General features: G+C 34.1%; 1 protein-coding gene across 1 annotated transcript in view; it reads right to left on the bottom strand.

The window, feature by feature from the left end:
• Positions 1-9,089: 9,089 nt before the first annotated feature.
• Positions 9,090-24,043, bottom strand: part of LOC132311467 (DDT domain-containing protein PTM) — a 28,156-nt gene continuing 13,202 nt past the window's right edge. Inside the window, exons 7-10 of the mRNA XM_059809372.1 lie at positions 23,565-24,025; positions 15,633-15,661; positions 10,767-11,438; positions 9,090-10,570 (exon numbers count right to left, since the gene is read on the bottom strand). Coding sequence (XP_059665355.1) covers positions 9,858-10,570; positions 10,767-11,438; positions 15,633-15,661; positions 23,565-24,025 — 1,875 coding nt within the window. The 3' untranslated portion in view covers positions 9,090-9,857. The remainder of the gene's footprint in view (positions 10,571-10,766; positions 11,439-15,632; positions 15,662-23,564; positions 24,026-24,043) is intronic.

A 24,043-nucleotide genomic window follows, 5' to 3' on the forward strand; every position in this document is an offset into this window, starting at 1 on the left:
GACCACCATCCGAACTCATCTACTCTTACGATCCAGTTCAGGGTAGAAGTTTTACGTATTAGTTCCGTTTCAGTTTTTATTTACTTTTGACGTTGAACTCTCAGGTTTATATTTAGGGATCCTTGACATAGGATTTCCAAGTTGTAATGGAGTACTGTATTTAAATAAAGGATGGATGGATGTTGTATTATTTAGTGTTCCTTTCCTGTCTAAATTCTTTTATTATCATCATTTTGTATTTCATGCTTGTATATTGCCAATTGTTTTTTATATCCCTCGTTTTTCGTGTATAAGCCTGATCAACTTATGCGTGAAAAATGTTGGGGGTGTCACATTAACCCCCCCCCCCCCCCTTCTTGGTCCAACAGAATCTAGAAGAGAAGAATTTTGCAAATATCACATATCACCCTATGACTTCAACTTGGAAACAAATTATTTTTCCCCCACAAGAAATAAAAAATATATCTATATGAAGTTTAATAAAATAAGAATGAATTTTGGTTTATTTCAATGAATAAACCAAAATACTTTGTACACGTGTATTTTGATAAATGTATATACTTTTTGCAATTATAAAAGCATATTAGTAATTAATTTATAACTATTTTAATTGATCATAACATCTAGCAAAATCCTCTTTAAACGCATACTGCTTAAAATATATACCAATAGATTAAATTCAGAGACCACCCGCTATAATTTGTTTCCGAAAAAATTGAAATATGTCTCAAATAGGTGAATATGGAAGAGAGTAGTAGATTTTTCTAAGAATAAATAGTCATAAGACAGTAAAAATCCTTGCTGAAGGGGAATAAATAGAGTTAATGTTGCTATTTATTACTTATAAATAACAATTTATAATTATGATCTAATTTTAGTGTTTCTAACCATCTTTTTTTTTTTTTTTTTTTTGTATGAAATATTGTACAAGATGTGCTTTAATTTAAAATGTAACTGTTCCATTTTAATTGTTTCACATGAGTGAATAGTTACAACAAATCTAAAATTAATCATTAACTTAAGTCACAACCATCATTTTAAATTTTTAGGGTAAGAAGTTTATGAAAATTATAATTTATTAACATTTTATGATATTGAATTTCAATGCATCTACTATCAAACAAAGTAAAACACAAATTATTTTTTCTTTTAATAAACACCAAAACGTAAACACGTGTTTAAATTGAAAAAGGCCTCTAACTCATAAATCTTCATATGTAAAATACTCCGTAACTAAAATTACAATCTAAACACTAATAAAGTACTCAAATACGGACGACGTAGATAGAGAAAAGTGACTTTTAAAAATTGAATTACTTTTGTGATGAGTCATCTCTTTTGGAAATTAAAAAATAGACTTGTAGAAAGAGAAATAATGTGACTTTTAGATGAGTCTAATTTTTTGGAATTGATTTACAAAAATGAGAAATGAACTTGGAGCATTAAAGATTTTATAAATCATGAATACAAGAATCATCTAATAATGTTGTGTATCAAATACCGCAAATGTAATAATTAAATCTACAAAATTTTGAGAAGTTCAGCAAAAGTACAGTTGTAAAGGAATATAATTCATCAGTTAACCAATTAATTGGCCACCAAATTTGATCTTACTAAGTATCTTGAAAATAGCCTTGGAGAAGAACATATAAATTTTTTTAGATTAATTCAAAAATCATTCCCAAAGTGTGACACTGCATTCACAATAACTGAAACATAACTTTCCAAAAAGTAGGATTTTGATATTTGATTTGATGCACACAAACCAAAGATGTGTTCCCTTTAAAATGATTCGAAATTGTCCGTACGTGGAAAAAAAAAACTTCTAACATTTTTTTTTCTTATGGGTTCACGCTGGAGGAATTGTGGAAATCAAGAAACTCTTTTAGATTTGAAACTCTTTTAAAGTTGTTTTGGAGTGATGCAACTCTTTGATAATACAACTCGGATAAGTAACCAAAAGCTACGTGAATTAATTGAATTAATTAAGACACATGTTCTAATAAAACATGAAAAGTCACTTTTTTTAATAATAAAATTTTAAATAATTAAAAGCATTGAAATCTATAACGTGTAACAGTTAGGAATAAAAAGAATTTCACAGTAATCCTAGTTGGCAATATAAGAAACTCTTTATGAATGAAAGCAACTTAAAATATATAAACTACGTATTTATTTTAGACTGAGAATATCTTAAAAGATGTGACTTTTAGGAATATAAAAACATAAACTGAAATGTCACAAGTCATCGTAATAATATTTAATATTATAAATTAAATACACTTTTATAGGTTATATAGATAAATTAATTAAATTAAGTGTTTTAAAATTTATATAAATATTATAAATCAAATACACTTTTATAAGATATATAGATAGATATAGATACAGATATAGATAATCAATATGTTCCACGATAAGACCCTCTAACGTTTATCCTTTATAGCCATGGGAAAAAATAATAATAATAATAATAAAATAAAAAATAAAAAGAAGAAGAGAGGAGAAGAAGATATATAATAGTACTCAGCTTAAAAAGTTCTATATGAAAATTTTGACTGGCACTACATTTTTTTATTGTCAAAGTAAACTCTAATTATACCATTCTTAAGAGAATAATCACAATTAAAAATTTCAGGGGGCAAAGTTAAAATTTTATAGATATATAACTGAAAATGAGTAAAATTACTAATATTTAATGCTTAAAAAAAATTTGGGGAGCTCGGAGTACCTGTGAGTGATCTAAGTACACAATATTATGCCAACCGCAATGGATCAGCAGGCAAAACTTGGCAGCACCACTTTGATGTCTACTGATAAATTTTAATGAACATAACAGCCTTGGCTATTTTTAGATTATCGAGTTAAGTCATGCTCTGAATTGAAGTATAAGACTAGATGTTCTTATATTTTAATTTAAGGGTGTCACAATTTGAACTTTGCACTATTTTATACAATCTGATTTTTTACTAGCTAGTTACTATCAAACACGTTCTTAGCAATCTTAAATTTTATTTTATCATATGGTGGGAAATAAAATAAAATAAAATAATTCTAGTGATTTTAAATCATTTTCCCATATATATATATATATAAGATGTCGAGAGAGAGGTTACTTTTCCATTAACAGCTTTTAATTTCTTTTTCTACATTACCAGTCTATATTCCATCAACCAGTGTGATGTTATACATAAAGTGGAATTCTAATGGACATTAAGAAAATACTTTTCTAAATGTCCATTAGAATTCAACTTTGTGTATAAAAAAGTCATGAATTATAAACTTTGAAGGCGATCTTAATGTCCATTAGAATTCAACTTTATGTATAAAAAAGTCATGAATTATAAACTTTGAAGGTGATATAGATGTTACCTTCATCCATTATAAGTAAATAAAAAATAAAAATAAAAATAAAAAATTAGAAAACCTTTGTATTTAGTGGCCACTTATGTGTTTTTCCTGAATGAAGTAATTTCAGTTTACACCTTTCAATAAATTGGCTAACCATAACTTGCTCTACAAAAGCCCAAATTTTATGTCATTTGTTCGGTTGGAGTTCAAAGTTTACCCAAAAACTGATTATGAATATTTATATGTATTCTATATAAAATAAAATTTTCAAACCACAACTCTCTTAGTTTGTCAGGATAATAATAATAAAATAAAAAATAAAAAATTACATTGTTTAGCAACCACAATTACTTTGTGTTTTTACATTGATCCGAAGATGGAACAATGTTTCTGCTTTGAAGTGTGTTTAACACTATTTAGTAACGTACATTTGTTGTAAGATTTTTGGAAGAATAAAACATGTTTGGTAAAAAAGTGTTGCAAGTTTGAAATTTTAAATGGCTAGTTAAAAATATCATATTTTTTTTCTTCTTTTGTAAACAGTGCTTTCACTACAGGGTTTGACTTTTTTTTTTCGAAATTATTTCGACATTATTCAAATCGCAGTAAACGTTACCAAACACGCTTCGTGCTTCGCTAGAATACACTAGCAGAAGCAAACAACAAGAAGGAGAAGCGGCAGAAGCAAACAACAAGGAGGAAAAGCGATTAAAATGTTGGATTACCTACCAATTAATTCCATGAAACCCTTATTATGGAATCAGTCCTGAAACCTAATACTTCATGAGACACAGAGCCAAAATATTTTTCAACTAGGTCAACCCTTGAGGTTATCAAGCTCACTTTTTAAAATCATAATGATATAATAAACGAACTTCAAAGTTAAGATTGGAGTTTGGTTCATCTGTCTTGCTCAATATTCAAATGAGCTAGTTAATTTGGAGCTCAAATCATATCATTGACTAAAAAATGTCTCAACTCCACTAGCACAAACGTGCACTTTGAATGTGTTTGCTTAAGGCCCGTTTGGCAAGTGTTTTGTTTTAGACGTTTTGTTTTTGACTAAAACAGAAACAGTGTTTTTGCTATAGGAGTGTTTTGGAAAAAAAAATCAAAAGTACGTTTGGGAACGATATTTTAATGTGAAAATGTCGGAAACTGATATATACAAAACATGTTTGGTAGGTTATGCGTTTCAAAAATGCCTAAAAAAATTGCTCCCAACTTTTCTGAAAAATTCTATGTATCTTGCTAAAGGGAGGATACAAGATGTCTCAGCTGACTCCTTTCTAACCCTTGCAGAGAAGGATTGACATGATTTGAGACAGTGGAAGCCAATACTGATGGTTATTTCCCCACATTTGGTCATCCACTTTAACTGCAATGCCTTAGCCGCAAACAACCCTTCATGATTTTGCTCAACATCAACAATTCGAGTCCCGTTTTTCTACACATGTCCCCCATTGTTTTCATGAGCAATCTCCATTCATACACGATGTCGCTTTCCCTGTAGTATCTTTCATCTCTCGAGCAAAATCCAAATGATAACCCTAGATTCAATTATTTCAGCTCTGCTTCCAAAAACACTACACACCAACAATCCTCTTCAAATCAACCAATTCGCAAACCCTAGATTAAAAAAAAATCCCCCCAATATCAATCAACAAACCCTAGTTCCCTCAAACCGGCGGGCATTGATTGATTAATCTTATATTCTATTGATTGATGATCTCATTTCTAATTTGCAAAATCAATCACTTTCTCTCTCATTCTCGAGTCACATTGTGATCCAAAAACAACATTAGATGCTCCGAGTAAGCAACTTTCACAAAAAATACATGAAACTCTGACCTCCTTCGAGCACAATAGCTTCGATAGGTGTTGTCTTTGAGCAAAACCAGCAAATCTAGGGCTTAACTTCGAACGGTGATGGTGAAATCTGAAACCGCCCTTGAATCGCCAGAGACATAATCAGGAGAGGAGAGAGAAAAAGTTGTCCAAAATGACCTTAAATGTTTATATACCTAGAGCAAGTATGTTTTGAGTTGAGCTGGGTGTTTCCTCCGTTACAGTGAACGTTATTGAAATGTTAAAACATCATTTTGGTGTTTCAGTTTTTTTGACTTTTTTATTGAAATGTTTTACAACTGTACAAATCAAAACAGAATCAACTAAACATGTTTAGGCCTCATTTGGGCTACTGTAGCGAACCTGCAACAAAAACAACAAAAACAAAGCAGATACCAAACAAGGCCTTGTACCAAATACAACTAAGTGGAGGGTTCCACTTCCTTATTTATTACATAATTGGCCAATTAAAAGAGTATGTCTAACAATTCACTGTAACTATTTGGTGCAAGAATCATTTTCCTTCTCATATATGATCAAGAACTAGGTATTCAAGTTACTGAATTGAAATCCAAGGGGATAGATAGCCTAAAGCACGACTCTCACCTCACATCCTCAAGATAGGGAGTTTGAATTCCCTTGAAGCGGTCCCATGAAAATTTTCTGATAAATTATTCGGTGCCCGTTGGTGGTCCATAAGTTCTTTAAGAAGTTCGACACCAACATCACCTCGCACCAACAAAAAGTTTGACACTGCCATCACCTCAGACCATAAGTTCTTTAAGAAATTCGACACCAACATCACCTCGCACCAACAAAAAGTTTGACACTGCCATCACCTCACACCAACACAAGGAGAAAAAACATTACTGAATCATGACCCTACCCAGATTTTGGATTGCATCCCTTTAGTTATGTATTTGATACCCAAATCATGACCCTACCCAGATTTTGGATTGAATATCATGAGGACTGGTCGGTCAAACAATGGATATGAAAATTTTGAGTATAGCTGGAATAGTGATACTCAAGCCGAAGAGTTGCAGTTAATTGCCTAACCGAATGATTTTGATTGGTTATTTATGCAAAACACAAATAAGTAGAGGATCTCTCCCCCTTATTTCTTACATAGACGACCAATTAAAAACATACTGCAGCTACTCTAAAAATCATATTCCGTATAGCCGTCATCATTTTTTGCATTAAAAATATAACTTTAGAAAGTAGATCCAGTCCAAGTCTGTTGTGGGCTTGCTCCCTTCCAAGTTCCTAGACTACTTTAAACTTGGGAGTAATGCCGTCAACAGAGAATCATAACATATCATGAACTTCTTGTCTTGCATGTTCTTCAGTCTTGCATCAAAGCAACATCTGATCGTTTATTTTTTTTCCTACAAGATTCAATGATTGATTATAACATATATCAATTCAAGCCTATTCCTTCAATATTCCATTGCACAAACAGTCCTTACACAAATTCCTTTTGCACACAACAGAGACCACGACAATTCCAACAATGAGAGTCCCAGAATACAGACTACTTTCAGGTTAATCATCAAGGTCTTCAATTACTTCCATCCATTCTTTAGGCAAATGGAGACCTACAAAAATGTCCATCGCAGCTTTTCCAGGGCATGACATCGATACAGGTACAGAATGCGTTCAACATACCAATGTAATGCGCCAATGTTTACCTATCACGCTGAATAAACAGATCATATTCCACCAGAATAAAGAAAAACACTTTCGCATGTCCTTAAAATTGGGGGAGTAAATGATTCAGACAGTTAGATACATATATCCACGAGTCCATGCAACACCAGCTTCTGCAATTGCAAAATAAGCAGAAGCCAAAATTCGTCCCCTCAAAATGACTGGACTTTAACACATACAACCCGAGAATAAGTGCCACCCATCCTACCCGCTTTGAGACCACTAAATCTTCAGTGTGTCAAGATTCACCAAATTCAAAAAGTATATCGAAGACACCAGATCAAGAACTTAGCACATTAACAGGCAGATTGTACTTAACAAATTACCCTGCACTCCATAATGCAAGTTAGCATAGAGAAGTACTTTTGTCTTTATGGATATATGCAGAGCAACTTTAAGAAAATCTAAATATACAAAAAGGGGTATGGTGAAAATTAATGATACCAATATGTGAAGGGTTAAAATCACTAAACCCCCTTTTACTACATGTTTCTCATATAACCTCCTAAGCTAAAATACTCAATGGTCATCATTAAAATAGTTAAAGGCAAAATTAGTAAACATCCATACAGACGGGGCTTAAAATTCAACATGAAATCCATTAGACATATTAAATCCTCTTTACAAAATCAACAGAATCATTTAAATCACATCCAAATTTATGGGAATTAAATATTAAATGTGTCTCGGAACATCGTAGAATAGTTGTAAGCCACCACTCCTGTAGCTGCATCTGTTATGTTATGCCCATAGAACACGCGTCTGTTAAACATATATTGTTATGGATATGGCTTTCTTTACTTAAAAACCTTAGTATCATCAAAGGAGTAATGAAATAGAAAATGTACCCAAAAAGATTTAGAAACATGAGCTAAAGAAAATGGATTTTTATAAATATTTACTAATAATGAAGAAAAAGCACAAAAGATTTCAAACTCGATCCTGTCAAATCTCCTTCAATCCAAGAAACTTGTACATTCATTCAGCTCAAGTGTATATATCTACGAAAATCATCAAAATGTATTATTTCATTCATAACCAATGTAACAAAGAGAATAAATTCAAAATTTAAGGCAGACATAAGATCATGGTATATCTACACTATAGCTCAAAAATGTAGCAAAAGCCAAAAGTGTTACCAGAATATATTTGTAACCTTGCATCTCGCTCCCAGATCACACCATCTGAAAAGTGGCACTTTCATTTAAAACATCAAATAAAGCAATCCATGACAAATCTTCTCATTTCTTCCCTCATTAGACCTCTATATATTGCAATATAAAGAATAATGAATTGGAACCAGTTAGAATGTAAACTAGTGGAGCAACTGGGAAAGGGAAATGGCGATAGCACCGCAGAACATCATGCACTCAGCATGTGTACATTATGTGCTTACATGGCTAAATAACATGTAACTAGCAACCACAAGTAATTTTAAAACTACTCCCTTAAAGTACAGGATATATAACTACCAGTATACTTCACAACCACACAATCTCAGTTGAGCTATAAACCACAATCTGTTTTCTTACTGGAATTCCAACAAAGTAAATGCATCTGCATTAAATTATAGTTGGAAGATCAAAGTGGACATGAATCAAATAATGGAACCTTAAATATATGACGACCACAGTTCATACACTTGAACTTTCGACTTTAATAACAGCTTCAAGTATCTAAAATTCCATTTCTACAGATCTCATACCATTCCAAAGATGGCGAGATCAAGGTTGGGGATTAGCCAGCCCACATAAACTATTAAGCCAACCATCTTTGCTAATTACTACATCCAATTTACCAAACATGTCAATTTTATGTCATAAAAACACAAGGGCAAGATAGCGAGTGCATAAAATCAAAGTTGTGTCAAAACATCCACCAATATCACCAGATAATACCCACTACCCTTTAAACAAAGTGACAGTAATTCAGAAATTTGCAGGCAACTATGTAATTTGAGTCAAACATATGGTATATATGCCAGTCTACTGATAAACAATGAACTACAACCAATACTTCCTAAATTAGACATCTAAAAGCATATACATCAATATTAGAATTAATTTGAACACACATTTCCCAATAATGGAACATAATGTGTAACCAAAAATGTTATTTACCTACAAAATATATAATTGAAAACATTGTACACAAGCAATAAGTTACGACATCAATAGTGATTAAAATGACAAAAGATAAGAACATCATAAGACTACTGTATCAAATAAAATCGACTAACAATCAGAATGTGGTCAGTTTTAACATATTCACAGATGATATATACAAATGAACTACAGTACTTAACAATGACCAGTGTTTTGATCACCCAAAGGAGCACAATGGTCATCTTCTTTTACTCATGAAATTCGTCAGATGTCAAGGCGAAATGTAACATTACCATTACTCATTCTTTTATAAAAGGTGTTCATGTTGAGCCTTCATAACACCGCTCAATAGCTACTCCAAGCCCTATAAGCTCCCTTGATGCATATAACTGTTTTGATTTGTTTGAAAAGACAAAATGCTACCAATCTGGCTGATCAAATTGGAAGCAAAGAATGTAAATGCAAATGTTCAACAGACATGCAAATGTATCTCCAAAGCACTCCCATACATGCTCACCAAGCACAAAACATTAGCCATCCTTGTACCAAACACCAAATATGGCACGCCAAGGTAGCAGTTTCCACCATAAAAACAATGGTAGAAATTGCAGTATTCTTTTATAAAAGTCAGTCCGAGGTCATCAAGGAAAGAAGGGACCTAAATCCTCAAATCAACTCTTTATTTTTAAAAATTTTAGGTGAATTATCCCACTATAGCTCTTCAAATTCAGCTAGCACCTCAATGACATTAGAAGATTCACAAATGTTTCATACCTCTATGGTATTGGCAGCCTCGTTACATCAGTCAAATTATAGGTATAACAATATGTACTACACCAGCTATTCTCCGCCATCTAGTAGTTCACTGGAACCGAGAACTGTTTGTGGAGGCAACTCGCACGAGTCAATAAGAGATTTATTTCCCAGCGACCCCATGATGCCTGTTGTTTTTACCAAACTGTTCTTTGAATTGTTATGCTCCAATGACAACAACTCTGAGTCTATAACATCCACATCAGCTTTGGATGGTGGGGGTTTTGTCTCAACAAGAGTACTCACAGTTACAACATGTCCTTTGCCCACTTCAATTGTATTCCCTTCTGATAAAACACTCTCATTGGATCTCAACAATACATCTGGTCTCCAATCCTTATCATCAGAATTTTGAAATGCCTCTGTTTTCCGCTCTTCGCTAATGGGTAAGTGCCCATTTTCTGCATCCAAGATGTTTGTCTGATTTGAATTTGGAACATTCCCTAATTGCTGCTCCATATGACTAGACTCATCAATCATTAACAATTTTGATTCTTCATCTGACTCAAATTTCTGTTCTATGAATACCTTATTTGGAGGCACAACGACATCAGATACTTCCTCAGGACATGCAATGCCCTCATCACTTTTCAACTCACCCAATTGAGCCTCATCACTTCTCATCCCATGCAAATGGAGGCAGATAGGGGCAGTCCCATTACGGCACTTGTGGCACTTAAATCCAATAAGATTACCCATATTTTCGACACTAAGCCCAAAGGCATCCCCATGAAACCAATCTGCATGATAAATTAAGACACTGTAAAACTACTATGAAATACTTTATTAAGACAAAAAAAAAAAAAAAAAGTTGTATTATGAAATATATGAGTTGATAGTTTGTTGCTTCAACAGCCAAGAAATTTATCGGAATCCAAATATTATATTTAAAATGACAAAGAAAATCAAAATATATGTTAAAAGAAAGCAAGTTACCTCCACAAAATTCACAGCCAATATAAGTTAATGTAGATGTAAATCCTCGCTCACAGCAAAGACTGCATTTGGGTTGATCAAGGATGGCGGACAACTGTTCAGAAGGGTCAATAAGTTTTTTACTCCTAAAATGCGTCACTCGTTCATCATTTGGCTTTCTAGACAAACGAAGACCATTCAGCCAGTAAGTATGATACACTGGCGTTCTCTTCTTCTGCCAAGCAACTTTCTTTGGTTTTTTTGATGTCCCTTTTCTGGATTTCATTCTTTTTCCTTTCTTCCATCTTGGAGCTTTCATTTGCTTCCCTTTCTTTTGTCCTTCAAGATTCTTATTTTGAAGTGACACACATTTGACTTTCCTTGCAGAACGTCGCAGAGATACAACTACAGAATCTTTTCTGTTCTTTTGTGATTGTGCTGTTCGTGCATCTTTGCAGGCATTTTTACTGATGTTAGATCGCAGTGCCCTGCCAACTGTGGAGGATGATTTCTTATTTTTTTGTAACTGCGATTTTCCAACCGTGGAGGATTTCATTTTTTTTTGTAACTGCGATTTTCCCTTCTTGGTATCAATCTTCACGCACTTCTTATCCTGGCATTTGTGGCATGTATATGTACATCCAGTAGTAATGGCTCCAGAAGACTTCCTTACATGCCTTTTATGGAAAAAGCCTGAAAGTGATTTACAACTAAATCAAGATAACAACTCTATGGAAAACTTTAAACAAATGACATTAGGTGGTCACAATAAATTCTGTTACATAAAACCATTAATCCATATCATATTTGAAACTGTTATGACAAACACAACGAACCCAAGTTGAACCAAGAATCACGACAGAAAAGTAAACACGCCACACAAAGGACACAAAGATTTATACATGGTTCGGCAACAGCCTACGTCCACGGTTGGGATCCGGCGAAAGTTTTCACTATGTGTAAAATGGGAGATTACAAGTTTTCAGCCTCACTATGTTTCTGTACGAATTTCAGTGTCTCTCTTACCCCACTCCAAACCCTAAGCACCCTTATATATCAGGCCACAAGAGACTAATTAGAGTCCACAGCCCATAAGCCAAAAACGGGTCAAAATTTTTCGAGCTTTGATAAAAGCTAGATCCTTGATCTAATAGGCTTTCGCTCGATGGTCTTGAGAAGGCGTAGCAAGTTAAACATATTCCTCGACAACAAAATTTTGCAAAGGTTCAGGAATGAAAGAAGGGCACATTGAGGTAGCAAATAAGAGAGCAACCAAAAACAAAAAAAAAAGAATATATATATAGAGAGAGAGGTTACCGCTGGTATAAAGATCATGAAGTTATCATACAAAAAAAGAATAGAGAATTAAAGCAGCTAAATCATAAATAAATTGGCGAGTAATAGAGCAACAAAGATATCATGAAATTTAACCAAAGTAGGTGAATTAATAAAGAGAAATTGGGGTTATCTTATCATTCAATCATGGTGTAGGTGAATTAAAGCAAATCGTGAATTTACCATTGGAGAAAAATAAAAAAAGAAAACATCTATGGCCATGGAACTAAAATGGATTACAAGACAATAAGGTATTGGAAAGACACGTGAGCAGGATGAGCCAACTTTCAGACGTATGTTTCTCAACTCTTTTGTACAACTATCTTTAAAGAATGAATTATAAAGTATTCTGAAAAAAGAAATAAGAAATTATAAGATCTATAGAATCTTTTAAGGACGGCTGAAGAGTATACAGAAAAAATGTCTTCTCAACAGTTTTTGGAATGGATATAGCAACAAGATACAGCTCACATCCTTGCAGCCTTCCATACCACTTATCAAGTCATCTGCTTGCACTAACTCATCACTTCTGTTCACAGCTTTGTTGAATCACAAACACCCGGCACTAGCAAAAAATAACAATTTTTCACATGGTAATCTAGATTTTCAAAAATTCTGATCTTCACACAAGACTGGCAAATGTCATTGGTATATATTCCAAATTTTACATATCTCACCTTCCCAAGTTAAGTATAAATACATAAAGCAAGGACTACATTTTCTGAACTCATAATTCAGCAGTACCAAAGTCAACCAATATGACAGGTTTAATTATTGAAGCCACCAAATTGAGGTATAATAAGATTTTAGCAGTGACCAATTAGCATGGGAGCAAGCCACCTAGAAGTTCCAAATTCTAAGACATCAAATTAGTAAAATTATGCAAGATTAAGTACAAGTGACAAGGATCTAAAATTTCAAAAGACAAAAGTGCCAAAAACCCCACTGAACTATATCAGAATTGCAGAAAACCTCCCTGGATTATTGCTTGTTGCATATCAGCCCCTCAACTATTAAAAGGGTGCATCTTACCCCTTGGCAGTCACCGAAAATTAAAAAAATCAGACATACAAAATACCAAAAATGTCTTCATTAACTTAACTTATATACCATATATCTAAACACAGGCACAGTGTCTGAGTGAGAGTTTCGCCGGAGCCAACAACACACACCAGTGTGTGTATGTGTGTTTAGTGGCGGCCATGGCTAGGGTTTTCTTCAGCTTTCGGGTCACCGATGTGTCACTCAAGCCACTCCCACCACACCCTCTCTCCTTTTCTCCAACTGTTGCTTCCCACCATCGTCATCAAGAGGAATCCTTCCGCCGTCATTAACTGCTTGGTGTCGACGTCGATGGCGGCCATAGTATCGAATGACTTTGTCTCTACCACGAAATCTGGAATCGATCAAGAATTCTCTGTAATCGCTGATATGAACTACAACGTTCCCAACATTTAAAAGCTTCTCAACACACAGCTTTTGATCACCAAGCGCATCGAAGAGAATTATCGGAAGCCCAATAAGTTAAACGAAGCCCGGTAATTTCAAAGATATAAGATGTGGTTGGATTTCAGGTTTTCTATATAAAATAAATAAATAATAAATAAATAAAAACCCTTTTTTTTCTTTCCTTTTTGGGACCCAATCAATGAGGGTTTTTATTGGAGATTAGGGTTTCGATTATTTTTTTTCCTTTATTGTGGGATTTACTTCTAGATTGATAATGGAAAGTTTAGTAGTTTGATGATTTTATTGTTTTATTTTTTGGTAGTGCACATGTTCTTTTATACTCTGCTTAGTTGTTGAACAAATAAAAGGAAATAAGACTTTGATTCTGAACATTACCTTTGAGTGAGGAAAAAAATAAAAGGAAATCCATTGCAAATCGTGTATAGATATAGAGTTTTATATGTAATTGTGAATTTTTTTTCTAGGGTTTATATGAGTGAGTATGACCATACAATGTGTATTTATGGAGGTCTGCTTGTATTCATATATATATATATATATATATATATATATATATATACATTGAACATATATATACTCACTTGAAATTTATATGTAAACATATATGTAATATAATAAATTTATGCATTGGAGAGCTTATAGAGGAAGGGGTATACCAATCATATGGAAGGGCAATTTTGTCATTATCTGAGTTTTTTTTCCCCTGAAAGTTTATATGTCATTTAAAGTCACGTGACTCTCTAATCGTCGGAAAGCAGCCGGCGGTGACCACCAGGGGGTCACATTGCAACTTTCTGATAGTTTAGGGTCTGATATGCAACAAGCAATAGTCCAGGGAGGTTTTCTGCAATTCTGAAATAGTTCAAGGGGCTTTTTGGCACTTTTGCCAATTTCAAAATGGTCTCTTGGACCATGGTTATCAGCAATAGTAATGATACACTTTAACTAAGGGCAATACACTTTAATTAAGGGCGGTAGATGACCAAGAATGACTGGCCATGTAATTTGAACATAGAAGTTCACAACCTGCAGCTCAGAATCATAGCAAGAAGAATAAAATAAACCGAAACTTCACATAGAAAATTGTGGAACCACATGCTTGATTTTCAAAAAGGAAAAGGAATGGACAGTGGGTTGATTTAATATTAGCAACAATTATAGTATCTGTCACATATTTAGTACATGCAACAAAACACCACAATATTTCCATGCCTAAAGGTCGAGGTGGAAATTTCAGTTATGGGTTGCACATCAAGCTGTCATAATGGTTGTTAAAAGAACAAAACCGACCTTAACCAAGATGCCAGATAACATGAACCATCCATAAACAACCTAGTCTAAAATGGGGCAGCCCTAAACTGACCTGCTTTGGTTGTACACTTTGTGAACCAAAAAAGTACAGGAACAACAGATGAAGATCAAATGATTTATGTTCCCATATCTTCAGTTGTTTTAAGCAACAAGACAACATAAGACCATCATAATACAGTAAATGATGAAGAATAATCAACAAATAACCAACATCTAAGGAGTTGAAATTAAATAATTTGAGAGAAAACCATTAAGAAATGAAAGTATAAATAAATCAAAAGAGCAAAAGCATTCAGATCAGGCCACTAAACCCCAGAAAGCAAAAGGTAAACATATAGTATGGTACAAATCCCTTCAACTAAAATTGAATTATCTCGAGTCCAACTTAATAAAAAATAAAAAAGAAAAAAGAAAAGAAAGAGAGAGAAAAAAATCATGCACTTTGCAAGAACTCGAAACTAGGACTTGATCTAGCCATTGTTAACATTATTGGTGAAAAGGAAAGAACATTCACCAAGATCACACCCTTGGAGGGGGGGGGGGGGGGAGGTTAAAATTAAAAAAGTGTCCTACAAGTTTCTAAAAAAATATTTGGAACCCAACATTTCTATAAACTATTTAAGGCATAAAAACCTGGATTGGCCAGAAGATGCCACCCCTACCAATAAAATTCTCTCCACAAAATTAATGCCACCATGAACAGTAACCATTTCAAGAGGATGGATCAAAAATCAAGAAACCATAACATATTGTTTAAACTCAATTATTTACCTTTGCAATGTTGGCAGCTGACAGCTTCCCTGCAAATGAAGAAATGGAAATCAATAAGATTTCAAATTAAAATGGAATTGACACAAAGACAGAATGGAAATAGAACTTGATGTGCTTTAATCTATTAACTATACAACTGGTAACATTACAAGTTTGTCAAAATAGCATCTGAATTTTTTTTTTTTGTTTTTAAAGAATAAGAAGATATAATTGACTTCAATAAAACAATTAAATAGTGCGATATAAATATGAATTACAGTAAAAAAGTGGGAAAACCTATGTAATTATGGGGTACACATGAGCAAGAAAAACACTAAACTGATAATCTAAGTCTATCTAGTATCTATAAATTCACAAAAAGTGTCACAAACCCTAAATCTTCCAAAGAAGAAAATCCCCAAGTAAGCAAAGTTCAACTTTACAAACATTTCTACACTATCAGAAACTCTTATATTTCTTCCTTCCAAAGTCCAGAAAGCTCATGCGGAGTCCCATTCAAAATAGTTCAGATATTCCTGTACATGGCAATGAAGCACCAATTCAGAAGGAAGTCAAAGATTGATCAATACAAGACCCATTCCACTGGACCCATAAGGGAAAAATAAAGAAAGCAAATACCCATATATACTTCGACTTGGTGGATTCCTATACATGAGCATCAATTTGGAATACAAATGTTTCAACTAATTGAATGATCCACTGGCATCACCACCACCCGAGTTCAAAAAAACCACTTTCACAGGGAACAGGAGGCATTCAACAATTTTTTTCCAGGAGATCAACCTCAATTTTAACCAAAACATTAAGGAGTTCACTGTATATAAACCATTTAACTTAGCTTCAAAACCATAACATCCTTCATAACCCAAGTCCCGCAGGACCTTTTCAAAATACATGACACCCAAAATCCCAATCATGAAATCTTCAATGAAACAACATTCCAGTGCACCTCTTTACCCTCACACACCACATTATCATTCACCCACACTTCTTATCCTTGCTATTTTAAGAAAGAAGATTTCCAACATCAGAAGCACTTCATCACGCCTTATTACACTTTCAACCTCACCTCATCCACAAACTAATCAACCCATCAATGATAGCCTTCTGAAAAAAGCACTACTAAACTTCCCCAAAAACCATCACCACCACTCACCAATGTCAGCTTCATCACCAAAATTATTGAAGTCAATTTCTACATCTATTGCAAGCTGAAAGTAACATCAGAGCTCAAAAAACAGCCCCGGTCACCTAGCCTAATTATTTTAATTCCCTAGAAAGTAAAACACAATAACACCAATAAGAATAATAAAACCCATGATATTATGAGAACCTAAGATCAGCAACGGGTATGGAGAAAAAAGAGGAGAGATAGGGGGAGCAAGTTATTTTCTTCAGTTGACATTAAAATCTCAGAAATAAACACTTAAAGCACAGCAAGAGCCATATTGCCCCAGAAAAAATTGACAGGAAGTTTAAATAACTTAGAGAAACCAGTTGACCATTGCTCAAGGTTGGATTCCAAATCTGCTGGAATTGTTCATTCTGCTAACCAATATTGAAATAATTTATTCAAGCTTACAAGCGGAAGGAAGTCTAGAAATTTTTTAAGGTCATAACAACCAATTGCCACAACAATTATAATGTTACACTAATGATGGTTCAATAGATGTGGAAGACAATTGGCAGGACAAAAGCCTCTATTTAAGGTTCAGTATTGAACTACATTGTTATGCCAAATCTTCAGCATTGACAATTGCATAATACCATCAAATACCATGATAAATTTAATACATTTGATAAATCTCCCTGACAGACTAGCAGGGTAGCACAAAACAAATGTGCATAATTTGAGTAGTAGCACTTGAAGACTTATTTTATAGGTGTCATCACTTTCTTCTTCAGGTGATCTTCCCATAAAATTTTGACATATAATAAGGAAGTACATCTTATTATAATTTAATAAACCAAAAAAAAAAAAAGGTGTGCAAAATAATTCATCATGATTATTAGTTGATAACAGCATTTATTGCTTCAAACTTGGCTGCACCACAGAATTTTCTGTTTAGTATCATGCACCATTCCATAAAAGTGATATTTCATTTGTTAACTCTAAGGCATATAAGCAACCAATAAAACACATGACACTACGTTTCATAAGGGAAAACAACTATATTTATATGTATATATATATATATATATATATGTATATCAGTATCCAATGCATCCCTTTCATGATGAGGGATAGTCGGTTGCCTCCTACTATTTAGAGAACACACGATGAAAGAAACGGCATAGCCAAAGTTTTTAAGACATGACAACTGATAGTGAGATCAGATGAGAAGACTGGGCGATTGTTCTTGGCTCCTTAGCTTTATAGGGTCAAGTATTTCTCAGCAAAAATAATGAGATTAGATTAAGAAGACTGGGTGATCATTCTTGGCTCCTTAACTTGATAGGGCCAAGTATCTCTCAGCAAAATAATGGATGATTATTAATCCCTAAAATAAAAAGAGGCCCCCTTTAGAAGACCCAATCTTAAATAAATAAATAAAAACCCGCAAGTATAATTTTTTCTCTCTTTTTCTTTTACTTTTTGCGCAGACAGTGTATCGTAGTCTAACCCAACCTGTGCTCAGTGGGTCTCGAACTTAATTTCTCAAACATCTGTGTCATTAGCTTGCTTCACTCTTCTCCATGCTTGAAAATAACTTTCTTCAAGAGTGCAGACTAGGAACTTTAGGCTAAAAAATTTTGGTTGACTTTTCCCTTTGCTTCCCGTGTGAGAAGTAATCCTTCTCCCTCTAAATCAGGAAAATGCTTTTAAACTGAATGGCTCCCCTAAATTCATGGCTGTTCGGAAGTCCATCGCTTACAAGTGAGTCAATATTAATGTGGTACCTAAAGCTAGAAGGCCCAGTGAGCACTTTGTACAAAATAAGTATTATTTCACCAGGGAAGTAAAGAGACCACCAACAATTTTCTTACTCATGGAGAAGACTCGTTACTTTGGCTGGAGCTTCATAACTCACCCTTTGGAGATTCATTCATTACTTTACCTCTCTCTTCAAGGAATTGGTTAAAGTGATATATCTGAAGTAATTCCAAATCTTGATAATTTGGATTAACAGAAATGATAGACTCTGTGAAGATAATTTTTCTTCAGAAGAAGTGTGTTGGGTACGGGATCTCCACTATAAAAGAAACTAGAGGAATGCCTTTGAGCATCAACATGCAAGAAAAGATTACAGCAACCTCCTCCAGGCCTAACATAGTACTACAATTCCTACTCCAAGGGGAGAATCAAATTCAAATGCTATTCACTTAGTAATCTGAAGCAGTTTCATATTGGAGGTCTTTCAAAAATTTTGAAGGAACAATCTAGTAACACTCCAACCCTGTTGGGGCAGGTTATGCATCAAAGCAGAAAATTAGCTCTTCAAGGCCTTAGAGAGGCGTCTTCTATGGGATTTCATTGCTTTGTTAAAGGAGACCAATTGTGAGGTTAGATGAGATTCTAAAGAAATCTTGCTACGCGGCAATATACATATTTGATGAACGAGATTGTGGATTTGTTTGTTCTTAGTCAAAGGGGGTATTACTAAGATTCCTAGGATCACCAATACCAATATGTTAAACAAAAGAATAGTTGCCTCACATGTTCTTTTCTAACCTCCTTGACTTTTATCTGTTAGGTGCAGCTTCTTGTTTGTCATAAGCTAAATTTTGTCAGCTCATTTTTCAGTTTTAATAATTTTAGTTCCAATTTCGAAGGGCATCTCACCCTTCTATCCTCTCAACCCTCAACTTCCTTTCTTAGTAATATTCTTCACGCCCTTTTACCCCCAAACAATAAAAATAAAAAAATCTTAGCCAATAATGGCATATATAAGACAGTCCGTTTCTAGGAATATTTCTTTTGTTAACAAAAATAATTTGTTTAGTATCTTCACTCTGAGGCATTAAAAGATAATATAACCAATTTAAATTTAAGAATTCCATCAATTGATTAAACTAGAAAACTCATCTATCCTCTAGAAGAACAGTACACATAGCTATGACACGCAATGATAGGAAAGGATGCCTCATTTAGTTGTCATTCTAACCTAGAATTTGAATGCTACAAGAAAGAATAATTTATGGCCCAAATATTGATAATCTTCCCATAAAAGTAAAATCTTTTTTGTTTAAGCTCACACCTTCATGCTTACATTCTGCAGAGATCAAATGTTGTGACTTTAGTAACATCTAATAAAGTACTGGCATCCTGTCTCAAGTTCAAATCATTACATCAAGAGAATGAAAGCAAAGACAAATACTTACCCAGTAAAAATTTGTGCAAGGTCTAGCAAATACTCAGACAAGGCCTCTGATTAAACACTCTGATTAAACTTGAACACATCCACTGACTCTAACCCTAATACCAAACCATTTGACCGCCAATATAATAGACATACACATACTTTAATATATAAACCTACATCAATTAGACATGAGATCATAACCAAAATCAAAAGCATTCACCTTGAAAAAGAGGTAACCTTTCATTCGGAGAGTGACTAAATCAGATTAGAAAACAAAGATATATGACCAATCAAAATTTAATATTGTTGATTGTATGGACTGCTGTTTGGGGTAAGATTTTGCTGATCGATAATCTGAGGAAAAGGGGAAATCTTATTGTTAACTGGTGCTGCATTTGTGAGCGGGATGGGGAGTCAGTCAATCATCTCCTAATGCATTGCTCTGTAGCGCGCGATTGCTGGAATCTCATTCTTGGCCTATTTGGCATGTGTTGGGTAATGCCACACTCTACTAAGGAGCTGATTCATGCTTGGAGACGTTGTGTGAGTAGGAGTGTTCGTGCTTATTGGAGATCTGTTCCTCATTGTATTTGGTGGTGCATCTGGAAAGAGCAAAATACTAGAATGTTTGAAGGGAAGGAATCGCCTACAGCGACTCTAAAACTTTTTATTCTTCGTTCTCTTTTTAGTTATGTGAACAGAAGTTCGTGTTCCTCTTCTGTTGATTTAATTTCTTTTTTGGATTCTTTGGGGCCTTAGACCCCGGGTTCTTTTATGTCTACGGGACGCGTTCCCCTATTGAACGCCTTTTTTAATTTATTATTACTTATCAAAAAAAAAAAAAATTTAATATTGTTGAAAACTATCTACTCTGAAAGCTTGAGTTGTTAGAGAGGGTGTAACTTTAATATTTAAGTCCTTCAACAAATATTATATACCCAACAATATTTTTAAAAAGATAAAGACTGAAAATCATTGGTTAGATTGTAGCTAAATAATGATTTTATTCTTTTCCCGTGAATATTTTGGACTTTTTTGTTCAATACTGATTTTCTTTTAAATTTAAGAAATCTCTATACAAACTTTTATTGATGTTCAGTAAATACCACTTGTCCCAATTTATCAGTCCATTTAGAAAAACCCAACTATTTGAAGGAGGCAATATTTAATGCATTAAGATTCAACTAGGAAGTATCAATTTTACGATCTACACTCCATTCACAGTATCTGTATTCACATTAGAACTGCAAAAGGTAATATATGAAAGTTAAAAGCTGTTTGCAGTGACTTTCAAACTGGGCAACTTTTATGGGAAATCCAAAGGAGAATGCATGAACCAACAAATTGCAGTGGAGGTGGTAAAAATAGGTTCATACTGTTATTTTGGTCCTCGGCATTTTTTTTTTTTTTTTTTTTTTTTTTTCACACTTTGAAAGTTAAAAGGTAGTTATTTTATATTTTCTGTTTTCTACTAGTCCGTAGACTGTTGGTTTGGACCCAACTAAATTGATATGTACTAGGAAAAATACATTTTACCTCCACTGAGGTTCAGCAATTTCCTGTCGACTGTCAGAACTAAGCAGGGGCATCCCTCACCTTTAGTAATCCCCAATGGTGTTATTGGAGAATCCATAACTTATCTTATTACCGCCATTATTTACATTCTTTTATCACGATAAACAGCTTGATTAATTGGATATCTCAAAGCCCACCTCCCTATACGGCTACACCACCCAGCCCCGCTATGCCCCTTCTTGCCAACCAACATTTCCATCGTCATCAAACACCACTTCCCATCTTCAAATTCTCTCACCCAAACCCAAGCCATACGTCTCTCTCTCCGAGTCCCAACTCGATCCTGAAACTTTCCAATAATAAACAGCACACTCACAAGATCAAACTAATCACCATTAAACTCCCAGTTTAACAGTATAATTATAACAAAGTTTTAGAGAGAGGGTGCAATAACAGATGCTTCCTAAAAGAACCAGCCTTCACCTTATATTTCTCAACCCCTCTTTCAACTATCTCCTGAACCAACATTAAAGCCAACATAAACATATTAGAAAATTCACTTTATTATTTTCTGAACCAGCTGCTTGCACCGCTCTATAATAAATTTGAGAATTGTAGGGTAATTGACATGTTACTTTATATGGTAGGTTCACTGCACAAACCTTACAATGAACATTGTCACATTAAAACAGTTGCAGAATTGTGTGTGAGAGAGAAACATTTAAGAGGAAATACAAAGATTGGTATGAAGAAGTACTCAACCCTATGATTCTTAGATTTGGAAGGTAATTGACATGTTACTTTATATGGTAGGTTCACTGCAAGGACCTTACAATGAACATTGTCACATTAAAACAGTTGCAGAATTGTGAGTGAGAGAGAAACATTTAAGAGGAAATACAAAGATTGGTATGAAGAGGTACTCAACCCTATGATTCTTAGATTTGGAAGGAATGAATAGGGCCCACATCAAAAGATAGTTGAACCTAGGAGTCAAGACATCGCCACTTTAAAAACCATAACACTAGTGTATCTCAACTAGACTGCACTCGCAACCTCTTGGTTACTCAGGGTGCCCTTTGGGTACCAACTGAGCAAATAGCTTGTCTGCAAGGGAATACAGATCCTTCAGGAAAAGGTTTCCAGCAGCCTATGTGCCACAATCCATTAAACTAAACCATCTTAAAGTACCACAGATATGTAGAGATTTATCAACTCACCATGATTTTGGAGCTAGTGAGCAGAGCAAAACAGAGAAGATGAAATAACTCCCCCCCTCCCCCCCTCCCCCCTCTCTCAACTCTTTTGTTTGACTGTTTTTCCTTCTAGCTCAGATTGGGATCGGTCAGTATAGTACAAATGATTTTTGGCATTAATCGATTGATTAGTTTGGACATGAGGGAGCTTCCTCTATGTATCAATTGATGTGATAGACAGAAAAAATGAGGACCACTGTTCATCTAAGAAGAGGTGAAAATGAGCTTGAATGGGCAAAATTGGATTGGTATGAGAGTATAAAGGTTAGTTGACTTGTCGTTGACAATGGAGAGAGAAATAGAGTGAAATAAAAATATGATGGGTTGATTTTTGACAGAGTAAATCAAACTTAGAGAAAATAAATACTGCCCAAGAAAATTGACTTACCTAGCATTAACCTTTCTTCCTTAGTTTAGGGGTGATATCAAGATCCACCAATTAATGTTCGAACCCGAGAAGATGGAAGAGATCTTCAGAAAGTGAGTTTTTATGATCCAACAAAGAATCAAACTTAAATAGAGTTCCTGCTATTCTATACTTACTTTTTTGTGAGATTCCATCGAGATCCACCAATTGCAAGGAGGTCCCCGACTATTTTGGAAACCTGTGGCAGCATACTGCCAAACCTAGGCAATTGAAAATTTCACTATATTTTCTTCTCTGATTTAATAATAAAAGACAACCATAACTATCAACTTATTTTCTATACTTTAATTTGAGTTTAACATATTATAAGGTCTTTCAAATTTTCATTCTTTTTTAGATAAATATATGATTATTATCAAAGCATAAAAATCACAGCCATAAGGATACTTTTGAGAAGATAATTCCATAGAATAAAATAATTCTATAGTACCTGATCAGGACATCTTTATTACAGTGCCCACACTGATAATTCTCAGATCTTTCTGCTTTTGAGAAAAGGTATGAGAATCCCCTTTTCTTGGAGGTCGTCTTCTTAATTCTACCACTCTCATAAAGTTTCTTAGAACTCATCTTACTGGACTTGCGGGCAATTGTTCTCTCTTCAAAAGCTTTCAAGAGATGCAAAGGAACATGAGATTCTTCCAGCCAATATTTCTTCCTTCCACTGGAGGATTCTTCAAGCATGCATCCGTGTCTCACAACAATATCAGGGATAAATCTTCTCTTGCCAAAATCAAGAAGATACTTTACCATTGTTCCTTCCGTGCCCTTCCGACGGATTATCACTTTCTTGAATGACCTCACTGGTTTTCTAGATTCCTTGTCCATTGCCGACAGAAGTTTAGTGTTTTCAATTTCATCCCATTTAATGCTTGTATCAAGTTCTCTAACCTGGAAAACATTAAATAA

The sequence above is a fragment of the Cornus florida genome, unplaced genomic scaffold (genome assembly GCF_030987335.1).
Source record: "Cornus florida cultivar Cherokee Brave unplaced genomic scaffold, ASM3098733v1 CherokeeBrave_3.0.0_Hap2_Chr06, whole genome shotgun sequence".
NCBI lineage: Eukaryota > Viridiplantae > Streptophyta > Magnoliopsida > Cornales > Cornaceae > Cornus > Cornus florida.